Here is an 18,311-nt window from a genome sequence, read left to right as displayed (position 1 = left end):
CCCAACCCCCTCCAAAATGCATGCTCCTCTTTAGTTTCTCACAACACATTAAACTCTTAAGCCTACAAGGAGCATGAATGGAGTAGGTTGGGAAAAGTGCTATAGGGCTGTGGGGGGTCAAGGAGAATGGAGAACTCACACTCCTTCTAAGGGAGGGAGCTGCTAGACAGCTGTAATTTGGGAATGGGATCCAGTGTTGCTTGATCTATTTTTTTTTAATATATGAAATTTACTGTCAAATTGGTTTCCATACAACACCCAGTGCTCATCCCAAAAGGTGCCCTCCTAAACACCCATCACCCACCCTACCCTCCCTCCCACCCCCCATCAACCCTCAGTTTGTTCTCAGTTTTTAACAGTCTCTTATGCTTTGGCTCTCTCCCACTCTAACCTCTTTTTTTTTTTCCTTCCCCTCCCCCATGGGTTTCTGTTACGTTTCTCAGGATCCACATAAGAGTGAAACCATATGGTATCTGTCTTTCTCTGTATGGCTTATTTCACTTAGCATCACACTCTCCAGTTCCATCCATGTTGCTACAAAAGGCCATATTTCATTTTTTCTCATTGCCACGTAGTATTCCATTGTGTATATAAACCACAATTTCTTTATCCATTCATCAGTTGGTGGACATTTAGGCTCTTTCCATAATTTGGCTATTGTTGAGAGTGCTGCTATAAACATTGGGGTACAAGTGCCCCTATGCATCAGTACTCCTGTATCCCTTGGATAAATTCCTAGCAGTGCTATTGCTGGGTCATAGGGTAGGTCTATTTTTAATTTTCTGAGGAACCTCCACACTGCTTTCCAGAGTGGCTGCACCAATTTCCATTCCCACCAACAGTGCAAGAGGGTTCCCGTTTCTCCACATCCTCTTCAGCATCTATAGTCTCCTGATTTGTTCATTTTGGCCACTCTGACTGGCGTGAGGTGATATCTGAGTGTGGTTTTGATTTGTATTTCCCTGATAAGGAGCGACGTTGAACATCTCTTCATGTGCCTGTTGGCCATCTGGATGTCTTCTTTAGAGAAGTGTCTATTCATGTTTTCTGCCCATTTCTTCACTGGGTTATTTGTTTTTCGGGTGTGGAGTTTGGTGAGCTCTTTATAGATTTTGGATACTAGCCCTTTGTCCGATATGTCATTTGCAAATATCTTTTCCCATTCCGTTGGTTGCCTTTTAGTTTTGTTGGTTGTTTCCTTTGCTGTGCAGAAGCTTTTTATCTTCATAAGGTCCCAGTAATTCACTTTTGCTTTTAATTCCCTTGCCTTTGGGGATGTGCCGAGTAAGAGATTGCTACGGCTGAGGTCAGAGAGGTCTTTTCCTGCTTTCTCCTCTAGGGTTTTGATGGTTTCCTGTCTCACATTCAGGTCCTTTATCCATTTTGAGTTTATTTTTGTGAATGGTGTGAGAAAGTGGTCTAGTTTCAACCTTCTGTATGTTGCTGTCCAGTTCTCCCAGCACCATTTGTTAAAGAGACTGTCTTTTTTCCATTGGATGTTCTTTCCTGCTTTGTCAAAGATGAGTTGGCCATACGTTTGTGGGTCTAGTTCTGGGGTTTCTATTCTATTCCATTGGTCTATGTGTCTGTTTTTATGCCAATACCATGCTGTCTTGATGATGACAGCTTTGTAGTAGAGGCTAAAGTCTGGAATTGTGATGCCTCCTGCTTTGGTCTTCTTCTTCAAAATGACTTTGGCTATTCGGGGCCTTTTGTGGTTCCATATGAATTTTAGGATTGCTTGTTCTAGTTTCGAGAAGAATGCTGGTGCAATTTTGATTGGGATTGCATTGAATGTGTAGATAGCTTTGGGTAGTATTGACATTTTGACAATATTTATTCTTCCAATCCATGAGCAGGGAATGTCTTTCCATTTCTTTATATCTTCTTCAATTACCTTCATAAGCTTTCTATAGTTTTCAGCATACAGATCTTTTACATCTTTGGTTAGATTTATTCCTAGGTATTTTATGCTCCTTGGTGCAATTGTGAATGGGATCAGTTTCTTTATTTGTCTTTCTGTTGCTTCATTGCTAGTGTATAAGAGTGCAACTGATTTCTGTACATTGATTTTGTATCCTGCAACTTTGCTGAATTCATGTATCAGTTCTAGCAGACTTTTGGTGGAGTCTATCGGATTTTCCACGTAAAATATCATGTCATCTGCAAAAAGCAAAAGCTTGACTTCATCTTTGCCAATTTGGATGCCTTTGATTTCCTTTTGTTGTCTGATTGCTGAAGCTAGAACTTCTAGCACTATGTTAAACAACAGCGGTGAGAGTGGGCATCCCTGTCGTGTTCCTGATCTCAGGGAAAAAGCTCTCAGTTTTTCCCCATTGAGGATGATGTTAGCTGTGGGCTTTTCATAAATGGCTTTTATGATCTTTAAGTATGTTCCTTCTATCCCGACTTTCTCAAGGGTTTTTATTAAGAAAGGGTGCTGGATTTTGTCAAAGGCCTTTTCTGCATCGATTGACAGGATCATATGGTTCTTCTCTTTTTTTTTGTGAATGTGATGTATCACGTTGATTGATTTGCGAATGTTGAACCAGCCCTGCATCCCAGGAATGAATCCCACTTGATCATGGTGAATAATTCTTTTTATATGCTGTTGAATTCGATTTGCTAGTATCTTATTGAGAATTTTTGCATCCATATTCATCAGGGATATTGGCCTGTAGTTCTCTTTTTTTACTGGGTCTCTGTCTGGTTTAGGAATCAAAGTAATACTGGCTTCATAGAATGAGTCTGGAAGTTTTCCTTCCCTTTCTATTTTTTGGAATAGCTTGAGAAGGATAGGTATTATCTCTGCTTTAAACGTCTGGTAGAACTCCCCTGGGAAGCCATCTTGTCCTGGACTCTTATTTGTTGGGAGAGTTTTGATAACCGATTCAATTTCTTCACTGGTTATGGGTCTGTTCAAGCTTTCTATTTCCTCCTGATTGAGTTTTGGAAGAGTGTGGGTGTTTAGGAACTTGTCCATTTCTTCCAGGTTGTCCAGTTTGTTGGCATATAATTTTTCATAGTATTCCCTGATAATTGTTTGTATCTCTGAGGGATTGGTTGTAATCATTCCATTTTCATTCACGATTTTATCTGTTTGGGTCGTCTCCTTTTTCTTTTTGAGAAGCCTGGCTAGAGGTTTGTCAATTTTGTTTATTTTTTCAAAAAACCAACTCTTGGTTTCGTTGATCTGCTCTACAGTTTTTTTAGATTCTATATTGTTTATTTCTGCTCTGATCTTTATTATTTCTCTTCTTCTGCTGGGTTTGGGGTGTCTTTGCTGTTCTGCTTCTATTTCCTTTAGGTGTGCTGTTAGATTTTGTATTTGGGATTTTTCTTGTTTCTTGAGATAGGCCTGGATTGCAATGTATTTTCCTCTCAGGACTGCCTTCGCTGCATCCCAAAGCATTTGGATTGTTGTATTTTCATTTTCGTTTGTTTCCATATAGTTTTTAATTTCTTCTCTAATTGCCTGGTTGACCCACTCATTCGTTAGTAGGGTGTTCTTTAACCTCCATGCTTTTGGAGGTTTTCCAGACTTTTTCCTGTGGTTGATTTCAAGCTTCATAGCATTGTGGTCTGAAAGTATGCATGGTATAATTTCAATTCTTGTAAACTTATGAAGGGCTGTTTTGTGACCCAGTATATGATCTATCTTGGAGAATGTTCCATGTGCACTCGAGAAGAAAGTATATTCTGTTGCTTTGGGATGCAGCGTTCTAAATATACCTGTCAAGTCCATCTGATCCAATGTATCATTCAAGGCCCTTGTTTCTTTATTGACCGTGTGTCTAGATGATCTATCCATTTCTGTAAGTGGGGTATTAAAGTCCCCTGCAATTACCACATTCTTATCAATAAGGTTGCTTATGTTTATGAGTAATTGTTTTATATATCTGGGGGCTCCGGTATTCGGCGCATAGACATTTATAATTGTTAGCTCTTCCTGATGGATAGACCCTGTAATTATTATATGATGCCCTTCTTCATCTCTTGTTACAGCCTTTAATTTAAAGTCTAGTTTGTCTGATCTAAGTATGGCTACTCCAGCTTTCTTTTGGCTTCCAGTAGCATGATAAATAGTTCTCCATCCCCTCACTCTCAATCTAAAGGTGTCCTCAGATCTAAAATGAGTCTCTTGTAGACAGCAAATAGATGGGTCTTGTTTTTTTATCCATTCTGATACCCTATGTCTTTTGGTTGGCGCATTTAATCCATTTACATTCAGTGTTATTATAGAAAGATACGGGTTTAGAGTCATTGTGATGTCTATATGTTTTATGCTTGTAGTGATGTCTCTGGTACTTTGTCTCACAGGATCCCCCTTAGGATCTCTTGTAGGGCTGGTTTCGTGGTGACAAATTCCTTCAGTTTTTGTTTGTTTGGGAAGACCTTTATCTCTCCTTCTATTCTAAATGACAGACTTGCTGGATAAAGGATTCTCGGCTGCATATTTTTTCTGTTTAGCACACTGAAGATATCGTGCCAATCCTTTCTGGCCTGCCAAGTTTCAAAAGAGAGATCAGTCACGAGTCTTATAGGTCTCCCTTTATATGTGAGGGCACGTTTATCCCTTGCTACTTTCAGAATTCTCTCTTTATCCTTGTATTTTGCCAGTTTCACTATGATATGTCGTGCAGAAGATCGATTCAAGTTACGTCTGAAGGGAGTTCTCTGTGCCTCTTGGATTTCAATGCCTTTTTCCTTCCCCAGTTCAGGGAAGTTCTCAGCTATAATTTCTTCAAGTACCCCTTCAGCACCTTTCCCTCTCTCTTCCTCCTCTGGGATACCACTTATGCGTATATTATTTCTTTTTAGTGTATCACTTAGTTCTCTAATTTTGCCCTCATACTCCTGGATTTTTTTATCTCTCTCTCAGCTTCCTCTTTTTCCATAACTTTATCTTCGAGTTCACCTATTCTCTCCTCTGCCTCTTCAAGCCGAGCTGTCGTCGTTTCCATTTTGTTTTGCATTTCGTTTAAAGCACTTTTCAGCTCCTCGTGACTGTTCCTTAGTCCCTTGATCTCTGTGGCAAGAGATTCTCTGCTGTCCTCTATACTGTTTTCAAGCCCAGCGATTAATTTTATGACTATTATTCTAAATTCACTTTCTGTTATATTATTTAAATCCTTTTTGATCAGTTCATTAGCTGCTGTTATTTCCTGGAGATTCTTCTGAGGGGATTCTTCCGTTTGGTCATTTTGGATAGTCCCTGGAGTGGTGAGGACCTGCAGGGCACTTCCCCTGTGCTGTGGTGTATAACTGGAGTTGGTGGGCGGGGCCACAGTCCGACCTGATGTCTGCCCCCAGCCCACCGCTGGGGCCACAGTCAGACTGGTGTGTGCCTTCTTTTCCCCTCTCCTAGGGGTGGGATTCACTGTGGGGTGGCGTGGCCCATCTGGGCTACTTGCACACTGTCAGGCTTGTGGTGCTGGGGATCTGGCGTATTAGCTGGGGTGGGTAGGCAAGGTGCACGGGGGCAGGAGGGGCAGGCTTAGCTCACTTCTCCTTAGGTGATCCACTTCAGGAGGGGCCCTGTGGCTGCGGGAGGGAGTCAGATCCGCTGTCGGAGGTTTGGCTCCGCAGAAGCACAGAGTTGGGTGTTTGCGCGGAACGAGCAAGTTCCCTGGCAGGAACTGGTTCTCTTTGGGATTTTGGCTGGGGGATGGGCAGGGGGGATGGCGCTGGCGAGCGCCTTTGTTCCCTGCCAAGCTGAGCTCTGCCGTCCGGGGGCTCAGCAGCTCTCCCTCCCTTTGTCCTCCAGCCTTCCCGCTTTCTGAGCAGAGCTGTTAACTTATGACCTCCCAGACGCTAAGTCGCGCTTGCTGTCGGAACACAGTCCGTCTGGCCCCTCCGCTTTTGCCAGCCAGACTCGGGGGCTCTGCTTGGCCAGCGAGCCGCCCCTCCGCCCCGGCTCCCTCCCGCCAGTCTGTGGAGCGCGCACCGCCTCGCCTCCCTTCCTACCCTCTTCCGTGGGCCTCTCGTCTGCGCTTGGCTCCGGAGACTCGTTCTGCTAATCCTCTGGCGGTTTTCTGGGTTATTTAGGCAGGTGTACGTGGAATCTAAGTGATCAACAGGACGCGCGGTGAGCCCAGAGTCCTCCTACGCCGCCATCTTCCCCCCTAAACCGCTTGATCTATTTTTTTTAAGAGAAGCAGGAATTCAGAAATCTGCTTATTTTCCAAATATTCAAAACTAAAAATTTTAAACCATTTGTAGAACACTGTATGGACCAAAGTAATGTCTGGGGTCCTAAGCTACATGCTCTGTATTACATCAAGTTCTGGCCCCAGTGAACAATCCAGAATCTGCACCAAATGCTAGTACCATCTTTTCTGTAGCTTCTTCTGGGTCATTACTAGCAACATGATAGATAAAGGAAGAGAAACCAGCAATATCCAAGTTTTAAGTTCTGATACTCTACCTCCCCTGTTTTCATTTGGATTTCCTACCTTCATCCCTTCTCCTGAATTCTATCCCAAAGAGTCATTCTGCCCATTTACCCTTTTTCTGCCACAGATAACATGCAGCCTTGCTGTCAGCAAAGGGATAACTAAGAAAACCCTCAGGAGGCCCTACTAGTCCAAGACATATGAAATAATTTCCTAGCTATGACTCCTGACATCTCCCGAAAGAGTGCTTCTCCTAATTTAAAAAACAAAAACTACATTGAGTCATATCCTACCATAATCCTACCTGGAAGTGAATTATGCAGCTTCCCGAACTGCATAATTAGCCCAAATTAGACATGTGTGCAAAAGCTACAAAGGATGAAAGAGAGTGTGGGGCACAAGTAGGGAATCAAGTAAAAACCAAGGAAGAAGGTAGCTGACCTCAATATTCTAAATTGAATCTCCAGGGGGGTGGCACAAAGGGATCTGATTAACACTCTCAATTTTAGCAATATGGTTAAGAGATTAGAGTCCAGGGACAGGAGATTATCACTAACACATGGCCTTGTGTGGGCCCCTAGTCACATCTTCTGTGCCCAGAAGGAAAGTCACATCCAATTCTGGAGTTCTCCTCCCTTCCTCATGCCTGTTAAGATTCAGACTCTTACTGGGGCACCTGGATGCCTGGATGGCTCATTTGGTTGAGCATCCGACTTCGGCTCAGGTCATGATCTTACACAAGTTCAAGCCCAAAGAGCTCACTTCTGATCCCCGGCCTCCCTCTCTCTCTGTCTCTCTCTGTCTCTCTCCGTCTCTCTCTCTCTAAAAGGTAAACACTAAAAAAAAAATTCAGATTCCTATTGCAAAACCTTGCTGACCCTTGTGTAGATACCTAGTTCCAAATATATCCTGGATTTCCTAATTTTATTCAAGTCGGTGGTACTCATGCTTCAATATTCCCTCCACCAGCCACCGGCAACATTCTGCCCATCCTCTGAAACTCAGCCCAGGGGTCCTCTTCCCTGATCTCTCCCTTCCCTAGGTTCAAGGGTTCCTCCCTTAGCCTTCATATACTCTGTGCTCTTTCCCTGTATACGTCAACCACATCGTACTCTGTTACCTGTGAATTTGGGAATGATATTCAAAACATATAACTACTGACACAACACAGGCAGTGTCCCATCAGAACACAAGCTTGCTGTTCTGTATCAATGCACAGTGACCAATGTTAGCCTTCTTAGATGTGACTTTGACCCACAAGACACCAGACTATTTAAAAATAAGGGCAAGCATTTATTCACCAATATAGCACCAGTGCCCAGCATGTTGAGTAAATGTTGGTGGATTGAGTAAGTCTAAGATTGGGGCACCTGGGTCACTCAGTCAGATAAGTGTCTGACTTTGGCTCAGGTCATGATCTGGCGGTTTGTGAGTTCGAGCCCCACGTCGGGCTCTGTGCTGAGAGCTCGGAGCCTGGAACCTGCTTCAGATTCTGTGTCTCCCTCTCTCTCTGCCCCACACCTGTCTCTCTCTGTCTCTCAAAAATAAATAAATGTTAAATTTTTTTAATCAAAAAAAATTAATTCTAAGATTGCTTGGAAAAGGAAAGATCATGAGAACCTTGTGATGAGCAAGCAGTAGGGCACTTCTTTAAACCCTCCCAGCTTGTTATCCTTACATGTAATGCTCATACTCCTGCTTTACTCAGGTTTTATATACCTGCAGAATAGCCAAACTAGGCAAAAGTAAAAGAAAATGATATTCTAGGCTTCCAAAAGTTAATCATAAAAACCCCCACAGCTTTTAGGTATAGGTAACTAGCTAAGCACTTATAAATTCCAGTCAGTTATAAAACCTATTACCTTTGGGAACAGTCCCTCAGAGCCCAATATTTGTAAATCCATCTCGTATATTTCACTCACACAAATCCTTACTACTTTTTAAACGTTTAAGCAGTTATTTTTAGATGGTGGACGAATTATCACATGTCCCTCTTGTATTACGGGGAGTTAAGTAAAAGAACTTAAGCTTATTTAAGAATATATAATTGATGAAGAGTTCTCCTGGTACACCAAAATTAAAACAGAGGTTAGAAGGACTTCTATAAAAAACACACATCAGCCTCACTCTTAAGGCATCAACTATGCTGTGTGGTCTCATTGCCAAACAACTCTCCATCCAAAGACAATTCTAAGGAGAACACCACAGTAAACCTAGAATCTAAAGGCTGCACTTGGTGCCATATGGGCTCCTCTACTGATGCGGCTTTGTTTTGTATTCCGGCCTGGAAATTCATAAATGGTGACTGGCTCTAAATGCAATGTGTTTTCTTTACAGTTTTGTAGCATGTGCATTTAGTTTGCTATTGTTGTTAAAAAGACATTTCCAGTAGTACCATCCTGTAGCAATAAAATATTATTTTAATCAAAAGCTTGGTTGTGCTACATGAAAAGGAAGTACACAAAACCATTTAGTGTGAAGGTTTGAGGGTGAGTTCTTTAATTTTGTTGAAGGAGGAATTGATTTTGCAGTTACAGAAAAAAACTAGAACAATCTTGGTCAGAAGAAAAGCAAAACTATGGATTTTGTAGCGAAATACATTCTACCATAACTGATTATCAGCAGGAAGGTTTGGAAAGCACATTTTAGGAAAACACTGAGAAAACGCAGAGAAAAGTAATTGTATAATTCTGTGTCAAGCTGTGCACAAAGAAGAGGACTGGATGCTCCTAACCTGGTGTTACCGTGATTCTTCCAGAGGCTCATGAGCAAAGACACCAGCTATTTCTCCTGGCCTTGAACTGGAAGTTGCACTTTTGTCAAGTACTGTCCAGTACTGCAAGACTGCTGCTACCTCTTACAAAGTGGCAATTAATTAATTAACCAAAAACGAAGGTGATTTTGGAGAACCCCAATGTGGGCAATGAAAAATTGCTTTGCTTTAGAAGAGCTGACAGGGATCTTCTGTTTACATAGCATAGTGGGAGCAAAGAAATGAACTTTGAGAATTGCTGTTTCTTTGAAACACATTACTAGAGTCCTACATTATATCATGGCACACATTCTACTAAATTGTCTATATTTCTATATTGAAAATAAAATCCAAACAAACTATACCTATAAAATGACCAAGGTGTAATATCGTATATGCTAAAATCAAAGGAAAACTAATACTATTCCAAGTGTGTACTAGAGAGAAGCTTGATGTTATAACACATTATACGAATCTTGAAGATCAAAATGTTTTCAAGATCAGCTCAAACATATCACTTTAAAATTCATTATCACTTAATTATGTTCCTTGTAGTACAACTAAAGAGTTATTATAAATAGATACAATTTTTATAATCCTCATTTTACTTAATAAATCATGCAAGATGGACATTGAGCCTCTGTGCAGTCAACATGGACCCAATAACCTAGTTCCTGAACAATGTCTGGGCATAGTAAGTTCCTAATTTAATTTGGTTGTTAGAAATTTATATCAAGAAAGAAAATATATAATGGTTTACTTTATTGATCACTTTATTGCTTTTAGCTGTCTTCCGATGGATTAGAAGTCTATTAAATATCCCTAAATTGTGCACAATGCAAATGCATTAAAATTACAGCTGTCAGGCCACACTTGGCCATTCATTATTTTCATCCATTAAAATAATTTCCATCATGATGAACATCCTATGGGATTAGGACCAAAATGGGAAAGAAAATCTTGAAAAAGTGAAGTTTTCGGAGTTCGGCTCCTCATAAGAACAATATATTAAGAATGAAAAGTTAAAGCTACTGTGGAGAAAATGGACCCAGCGAGTAAAGTGAGGAGGGATTGGTCCTTCCAGCCATGTTACCCATACCTCACACTAGCTTTCTTTCATCTTGCTTTTATATCCCCCATTGCATCATCATAGTTATCTAGAGACTTAGCCAAAGCACGCTGACAACCATGTGTGGGTTGCCTAATTACAGTAACCTCAGATTTGGCCACTTGATAGTCAATTTTCTCTTTATGAAAGAAGGTCTCCTAATGATTTATATAATCACCATCATCATTATTAATACCTCAAAGGCAACCCCACGCAGAAATGCTGGGAACTGGTGGGATAAGACATGGGTGGGGCCAGCGTGCACCTTTAAATACCTGTCATCACAGCACAGGATCCCCTCTCCAGAGTGTTTCGGCCTGTTCATCCTCTCCCTTGCACACCATAATCTGCTATCTACTCTATATTTAACTTCTGCTCACTTCTCTGGAAGATTCCAGCCAGCACCATGACTGATGATGAGCTGTCTGCCTTGGTGGTAGATAATGGATCAGGGATGTGCAAGGCAGGTTTTGGTGGTGACGATGCGCCCCGGGCTGTCTTCCCCTCCATGGTAGGGCGTCCCCGGCACCAGGGGGTCATGGTAGGCATGGGTCAGAAGGACTGCTATGTGGGGGATGAGGCTCAGAGCAAGAGAGGCATCCTGACCCTGAAGTATCCCATTGAGCATGGAGTAGTCACCAACTGGGACGATATGGAGAAGATCTGGCACCACACTTTCTACAACGAGCTCCGTGTGGCACCGGATGAGCATCCCATCCTCCTCACCGAGGCACCCCTCAACCCCAAGATCAACCGGGAAAAGATGACTCAGATCATGTTTGAGGCCTTCAATACACCAGCCATGTATGTAGCTATCCAGGCTGTGCTGTCTCTCTATGCCTCAGGGAGAACCACAGGCATCGTGATGGATTCTGGTGATGGAGTTACTCACACCGTGCCCATCTATGAAGGTTATGCCCTACCTCATGCCATTCTACGTCTAGATCTGGCTGGCAGAGACCTGACTGACTACCTCATGAAGATTCTGACAGAACGAGGCTACAACTTCACCACCACAGCCGAGCGGGAGATTGTCCGTGATGTCAAAGAGAAACTGTGCTATGTGGCCCTGGACTTTGAGCAAGAGATGGTCAGTGCTTCTGCATCCTCCTCACTGGAAAGAAGCTATGAGCTTCCTGATGGGCAAGTGATCACCATTGGGAACGAACGTTTTCGATGCCCTGAATCCATTTTCCAGCCTTCCTTTTTGGGCATTGAGTCCAGTGGGATCCATGAGACAACCTTCAATTCTATCATGAAGTGTGATGTGGATATTCGCAAGGATCTATATGCCAACACTGTCTTGTCTGGAGGCAGCACAATGTACCCTGGCATTGCTGACCGAATGCAGAAGGAAATCGTAACCCTGGCACCTAGCACAATGAAAATCAAGATCATAGCTCCCCCAGAGAGGAAGTATTCTGTTTGGATTGGGGGTTCCATTCTGGCCAGCCTGTCTACATTCCAGCAAATGTGGATCAGTAAGCAGGAATATGATGAGGCTGGTCCTCCCATAGTTCATAGAAAATGTTTCTGAATGGTCTTCCATGCTAGTAGGTTTACATTTTTCCCTTCTCTGGGTCACAGTGATGGTACTGCTTTTATCCACTTTCCTTTGAGTAAAGGTAAACACTCTGCTCTTGCTAGTGTAGAGCCAGCAAACTCATCTCCATCAAAGTATTGTGGGCTCCTGCCCAGCTAACCACATCTTGGCCTTTATGAACTGAAGGAGAATTCTAATACTGTATTCTATTCTCTTTACCTATAGGGTTCGAAGAAATATTGACATGCTTAGGTGAAAATGAGCGACAAGGAGTAAAATTATGAGAAATTTCCTTTCAGAATGGATAACTAGCATTACCAAGCCTTAGAAACTATTTTATGCTTTAAATATTCAACAACAGGCTGGCCATGTAACGCTATAAAAATGTGCATGTTAGCAAACATGTCTTATTAGTATTTTTGTTTTGCTTTTCTACTTTGTATAGAGATAATGAATTATATGGATCAATATTGTCCATATGTACATAAGCACCAGGGAAATATTATATCTTAAAAGACACTAAATCTGGCTGTCTAAATGGGAATTTCTTAACTCCCCAATAGCCACTGTTCTAGTAGCTACATATTTTAATTGTTTCCCTTATTAAATAAGCATAATGAAACAGCCAATATTCCATTAATGTTGTTTATAAATCAACTAAACTTTCAGCTCAGAGTGGAGTTCTGCTTGTTAAATGCATATTTTAATGTCTAACTTATTGAATTTCATTCAACTTGCCTAACTTTTAAAATAGAAATGTAGTATCAAATTAATGTCATCCTGCTATGGTTTGACAAGGATAATGTTATTTTTATTTCTTAGCATAATAACATATCTTGAATAATTTCCATAGGCCATAATTTTGGATATTTCTCTAATCAAGGATTTTACTGTCAGGAAACCATAGCTGCAGCTTCTTAGTAAATTATAAATTCTAGTACCAACAGAGTAATTCCAATTTTATTCTAGGAAATAATTAGAATAATTCTGCTTTATTATGCCCAGTAACTAGCAATACTTCTTCATTCTTAGACTATCTCTAAGATACTAACATGTTAGAAAATACTACTGTATCTTCCTACAATTTCTGAAAATTTTTAATGAACCCAATGATGATTGTCAATCAATTTTAAGGACTAGCATATTTATTTCAATCAAGTCTGTGATGTCTGATTATCTGAATATCAGAGTTATTTGTATCTCTCAGGGTTTTTTTTCTGAAAAAAAAATATTTTTGGGCAATGCTTACTAGGCATCGTCACATTCTCAGGGAAGATTAATATCTTCTTTTTTCCTTTTAGTTGAGAAGCTTATACTTGTGTTTTAAAAGTCTACTCTGGAGTCTTTATGCATTTTTTTCTTGAGACAAAACTTTTCAAAGAATTTGCTTGTTCCTTATTTTCTTTATCTGACAACTTAATTTTTAAAAATGCATTTAACCAAAATTAATCTTCAAAGCACCTTATTAAAAAACTTGGAGTGTCCTTTCTCTTTTAATTAATTTTAAATAAATTAAAATAGCTTCATATTTGCATGTCCTGATTTTTCCCCTAATCCTTCCTAAAGAAATGTAGAACAGGGGGAACCTGGGTAGCTCAGTCATTTAAGCATCTGACTCTTGATTTTAGCTCATGTCATGATCTCATGGTTCGTGAGTTAGAGCCCTGTGTCAGGCTCTGCCCTGACAATGTAGAGCCTGCTTGGGATTCTCTCTCTCTCTCCCTCTCTCTCTCAAAAACAAATTAAAAAAAACCTTTTAAGAAATGTGAAACAATCCAGAAAGGATCACTTTTTATATGTGTGACCTATTCATCATTATGTTATAATTTTGCACCTGGTACTTTTGACCATGTAAACATTTAAAAGGAAGTTTAAAAAAAAAAAAGATGGCTTATCAGGTAAGGTTATAAATTCCTTATAATCTCAATTAAAAAGTTGGGTTTTTGTGGATTAACTGGTCTTTAGGTAATTAGTAGGTGGAGATAATGGCAATAATAATATCTTGGATTTATATGCTACAACATTTTCCATTTGCAGTGTAGTTCTCACAAATACTCTGACCTACATTCCCTGTTACCAGAAAAAAAAACATACCTTCCCACCCACAGAAAATTTATGGGACAGGTAAGGTGAACTTCCGAGAGAGAACTATTGAGCCCTGTATCATTAGATGAAAATATGAATTCTGTAATTCACACAAAAATTTAAACTTAGGGTCTTTGGATATTCTCCTATTCATCAACATTGACTGGCTAACATATGAATTTAATGAGGAAACACTCCATCCCACAACTTCACATTAGAGAGTCAATGCCATGTCTTTAGGTAATACAACAGGCTTGTTATTCACCAGTAGTTCACCAGATGGGACAACACGGAGGTAACCTTCACAAATGAATTTCATACCACTGTGATTCCCACTTCCCCTCCATGACCCACTCTGAGCAGCAGTTAGGGCTGGAGCTGTACCACAATCCCCCCGTGCCCAACAAAAAACCATTACTTCCTAGTCACAGGTAACATTTTCCTGAAAGCATAAATGACCCAAAGTCAGTATCTATACTACTGTTTCCTAAATTTCACAAGCGCTTATTTTTCAGTAGTGAGACAAAGTAGTGCTAGGATGCAGGCTGAGTCTTAATTTACTAGAAACATGTTTCAAGAACCTTGGGGAATTAACAATTCAGTAGTGGGGGAAACTATGTTCAGTGGAAAGCAGTATGATCTCTGGGTGGTTCAGAGACTAAACTCAGTCCAAGATACCATGATAATCCAAATAAGAACGGTTCAAGCCAGGGTAATCAAAGAAGCCTTCATCAAGCAGATGGAATCACTGAGTTGAGTCTTAAAGCACACATAAGTTGTAACGAACATAAAAACTCATCTTAGATAGCTCTGGCACTATTATGATCACTGGGTGATAGGGTGATTAATTCTTATTTTGATATTTTTCACTGGACTATGCCAGAAACTGTAAAGAAGTACATAACTTTTCATAACCTTTAAGGCTCAGTTCAAGTGTCACCTCTTCTACAGAGCTTTTTCTAGCCTACTCTCCATCTTTTGCAAAAAAAAAAAAAAAAAAAAAAAGGACAAACTCCTCCTTTGTGCTCCCATTGTATCATTTTCATGCATTTGGCATTGTACTTGTAACATGTGGCCATACTCTCCCACTCTTACCCATCAATGAGCACCTGGAAGACAGAGACATAAACAGTATTTATCTACCCTTGAAGCTCCCAGGATTCAACACATACTACTAACTCAATAAATATGGTTTGAATGAATAAACTAGCGAATTCATGGATTCCAGTGTGCATCATTAACATCACAGTTCTACCTTAATTTTTTATCACACTATTCTCAGCTCTGTCTCTTTGTCTGCTAGTGTATGCTACTTTTGTTGGTGTTGTTTCTTCTATGATTCATATTTTTCTCTTTTTCCTTTCTTCCTCTCTTCTTTTTCCTTTCCCATACACTTCTTCCATGCTTCTCAATATAAAGAACAGGAGTATTAAAGTTTTTGCTTGTCAGTAAAGGTTTCCCATTCTTCAGGTTGGTCAAAGGATCAGTCAGCTTCATCTGTCAGAGTGTGTGCTAGCTATATAGCTGCTGCAATTTTAGCCCAGAAAAAAGAGAGAGAGAAGGAAAGAAAGAAAGAGGGAGGGAGGGGGGGAGGAAAGGAAGGAGGAAGGAAGGAAGGAAGGAAGGAAGGAAGGAAGGAAGGAAGGAAAGAAAGAAGGAAGGAATCCCTTCAGTGAGCATGGTAGTATATTCAGCTCTTCTAATCTACTTGCATTCTTGCTGATATTTTTCTTTTTTTTTTTCTAAACTCCAAATTGCTCCAGAGTTGAGTTTTAGGCATATGACTCCCTAATAACTCAAACACTGTAATATATTGAAATGCTTTTCTGGTAACTATTCACAGCCTCCTTCCAGAATTTACAAAAGATTCCTTTCAAAAAATGCTTTTTGAAGTTAGGAACTAAGCATGTGGTTTGCCTAATACTGCTTCCAGATGTTGATAAGTACAGTTAGAATGTCTTTAGGGATATATATGTATATATCAGTAGAGAGACTGCTCATTAAAATTAATTGATACTTTAAGACTTCCTTTTTAAATATGAAAGGACCTGTCTGAACTATAGCTGTCATTTTTTTTTTTTTTTTTTTGGCTAACACCATAAGTAATAAAGAATATAGAGCCTCCATGAGTGGCCTGCTTTGTTTTTCATCTCATTCCAAATCTGCTGTCCTAACCACCTTATAATTTTTGGGTTCAGTTAAATCCAGTCAAGAGATGTGCCAGTAAGAGATGATGACAGATATTTTATCTAGACAACACCCTAACACCACTTGGAAAATAAAAATCTTATTTAATTGGCTATTTGACAACATGTAAGTCAAAAGCCAAGTTGTTCTCTCTGGAATTGAGAAGGAGGCATTTCTAACCATACTCATACCACATGACACAGTGCCTGGTGAATAAAGGAGAAGATACGCAGGCCGAGCAAGAGGGATTAAAGTTCCTGCTCAGTTCCCCTACATGAGTGTATTAAAGTAAGAGAAGTTTTCCTAGGTATTTTATAGGTTGGGGTGAACAGAAAAAGCCAGACACTAATATGGTATTTTAACTTCATGGCTTCTACATGTTTTCTGTGACTCACTCAGAATATCCCCAGTATCATCCTCTCTTCTTTTAATTGAGAAATAGTAGCAACTCAATGTCATTTATTTTTCCCATTTCTAAATAATGAAGGAAAAGCTGGCCTCAGCAATGAAGACAAAGTTATATTCACCAGTGGGAAAGCTGGAAACTTCTACAGCAATCCACAGTGTTTATGGTTCATAAATAGGAAGATTTCCACAGAAATAACAGCTTTTGGTAAGTCTTCAGTTACCAGAGTGATTTAGTAGTGCATTATATGTGAAATCTATAATTTCTAGATAATGAGTTGGTAAAAAGCCAGGATAAATACAGAACATACCTCTATTTATTATATAAATGGTATTAAGTCACTAATGAGAATCAAAATATTACATCCTTGGCTGAATAGTCAAGTTTATCAAAATGCAACAAATTATCTGCAGCAAAGAGATACAAAATGTACAATTTTAAAATTTTTATGGATTCAGGGAAACAAAATTTGGAGCAGAGAAAATTATATCAATGAAAAAGATGGAAATAATAAAATAACAAAAGACCATTCTTCCCCTTAACCTGGTCTTGGTACTACTTTTTTAAAATTTTTTTAACATTTGTTTATTTTTGAGAGACAGAGAGAGGTAGAATGGGGGAGGAGCAGAGAGAGAGGGAGACACAGAATCTGAAGCAGGCTCCAGGCTCTGAGTTGTCAGCACAGAGCCTGACAGAGCATCTGCACAGGGCTCGAACTTACAGCGAGATAATGATCTGAGTCAAAGTCAGACACTTGGCCAACTGAGCCACCCAGGTACCCCAAACTTTATTAAGGTTTGATACTAGGTATGCCTCTTAGTGATTTTACTAATCAGTCAAAAATACACATAATAAAAAACAAAATTATAAATCACTACGGTAGTGTAAAATATGAGTCAACAAAACTCTGTGACCAATTGGTATAATGGGAAAGGGAAGAAGGAAAGAGAAGGAGTTGACACTATAAATGACAACCATCACAATGTTTAAGTCATTCACAATTTGAGTAGTGGATACTTCCATTTGGAGTCACTGTGGCCAGTCGACTTGACCGCTCTTCAAACACTGGCCCCACAAAGGGACTCTGATCACTCACAAAGTCAGGCAGGCAGGATGGGTACAGCACACACTGATTGTTTCATTTGGTTTTTATCTTGATTCTTTGGTAAACAGCAACCAAATTATCCTTTAATTTAGCAATAATTCCCTTTGGTGTGAATACTAGTGCGAGGCAAGGCCCAGCATCATACTCATTCACTAGCACCTACAGCTTAAGCTCTCTATCAGAGAGCCATCCTGAGACTTGGACACTTGGAACCTGAAAAAGTGACCCAAACATGCAAAAACTCTTGAGAAATTATTCATAGCCTCAGTGACACAGGGAAGTCATCAATGGCTACAGCATAGTCTCATGGTAAAAATCCTAACCAGGCTACAACTTTGGCATGAGTACAGCTAGTTTTCTTATTTTCTAGACTCTTTACTAGTTTCTATCCATTTTCCAGGAATGGATTCCATAAGCTCATCATCCTACCAAAGATGTCTTTCCTGGCTTAAGCTATCTAAATTCAATTTCTCTTACTTGAAATCAAGCATGTTGATTGAAACATATTTTGATACCAGGGAATGGAAGTGCAGGTCATAGACCCTTAAAGAAATGGGTAAAAATAGGATTGGTCATCTGGCCCAATCAGGTAGAAGGCAAGTGAAAATCCCACTAGTGTTCAGTAAAGGGAACCTTGCAGCTCATGGCAAACAGTGGCTAAATAGTTCATTAAAATATTTCATGGCATCACTTAAGGGGCACCTGAGTGGCTCAGTCGATTGAGCATTCA

General features: G+C 40.1%; 1 protein-coding gene across 2 annotated transcripts; it reads left to right on the top strand.

Moving 5' to 3' along the window:
* The first annotated feature begins 10,661 nt into the window (after window positions 1–10,661).
* On the top strand, window positions 10,662–11,792 carry ACTBL2 (actin beta like 2). 2 transcript variants are annotated; one of them, XM_007079923.2, is made up of 2 exons: window positions 10,662–10,790; window positions 10,917–11,792. In XM_007079923.2, the coding sequence occupies exons 1-2, from the start codon at window positions 10,662–10,664 to the stop codon at window positions 11,790–11,792; spliced, it is 1,005 nt and encodes a 334-aa protein (XP_007079985.2). The 2 variants fall into 2 exon arrangements, with proteins under 2 accessions (XP_007079985.2, XP_007079984.2); XM_007079922.2 differs by having other exon boundaries at window positions 10,662–11,792.
* Window positions 11,793–18,311: the final 6,519 nt, after the last annotated feature.

This window comes from Panthera tigris, chromosome A1 (assembly GCF_018350195.1).
Source record: "Panthera tigris isolate Pti1 chromosome A1, P.tigris_Pti1_mat1.1, whole genome shotgun sequence".
In the NCBI taxonomy this organism is placed as follows: domain Eukaryota; kingdom Metazoa; phylum Chordata; class Mammalia; order Carnivora; family Felidae; genus Panthera; species Panthera tigris.
Note: the sequence above shows the minus strand (reverse complement) of the source record. Positions and strands in the feature narration are given on the sequence as shown.

What these genes read in the sequence shown, in the direction of transcription:
- ACTBL2 (XM_007079922.2), top strand. Translation starts at nt 10,662, where the DNA reads ATGACTGATGATGAGCTGTCTGCCTTGGTGGTAGATAATGGATCAGGG.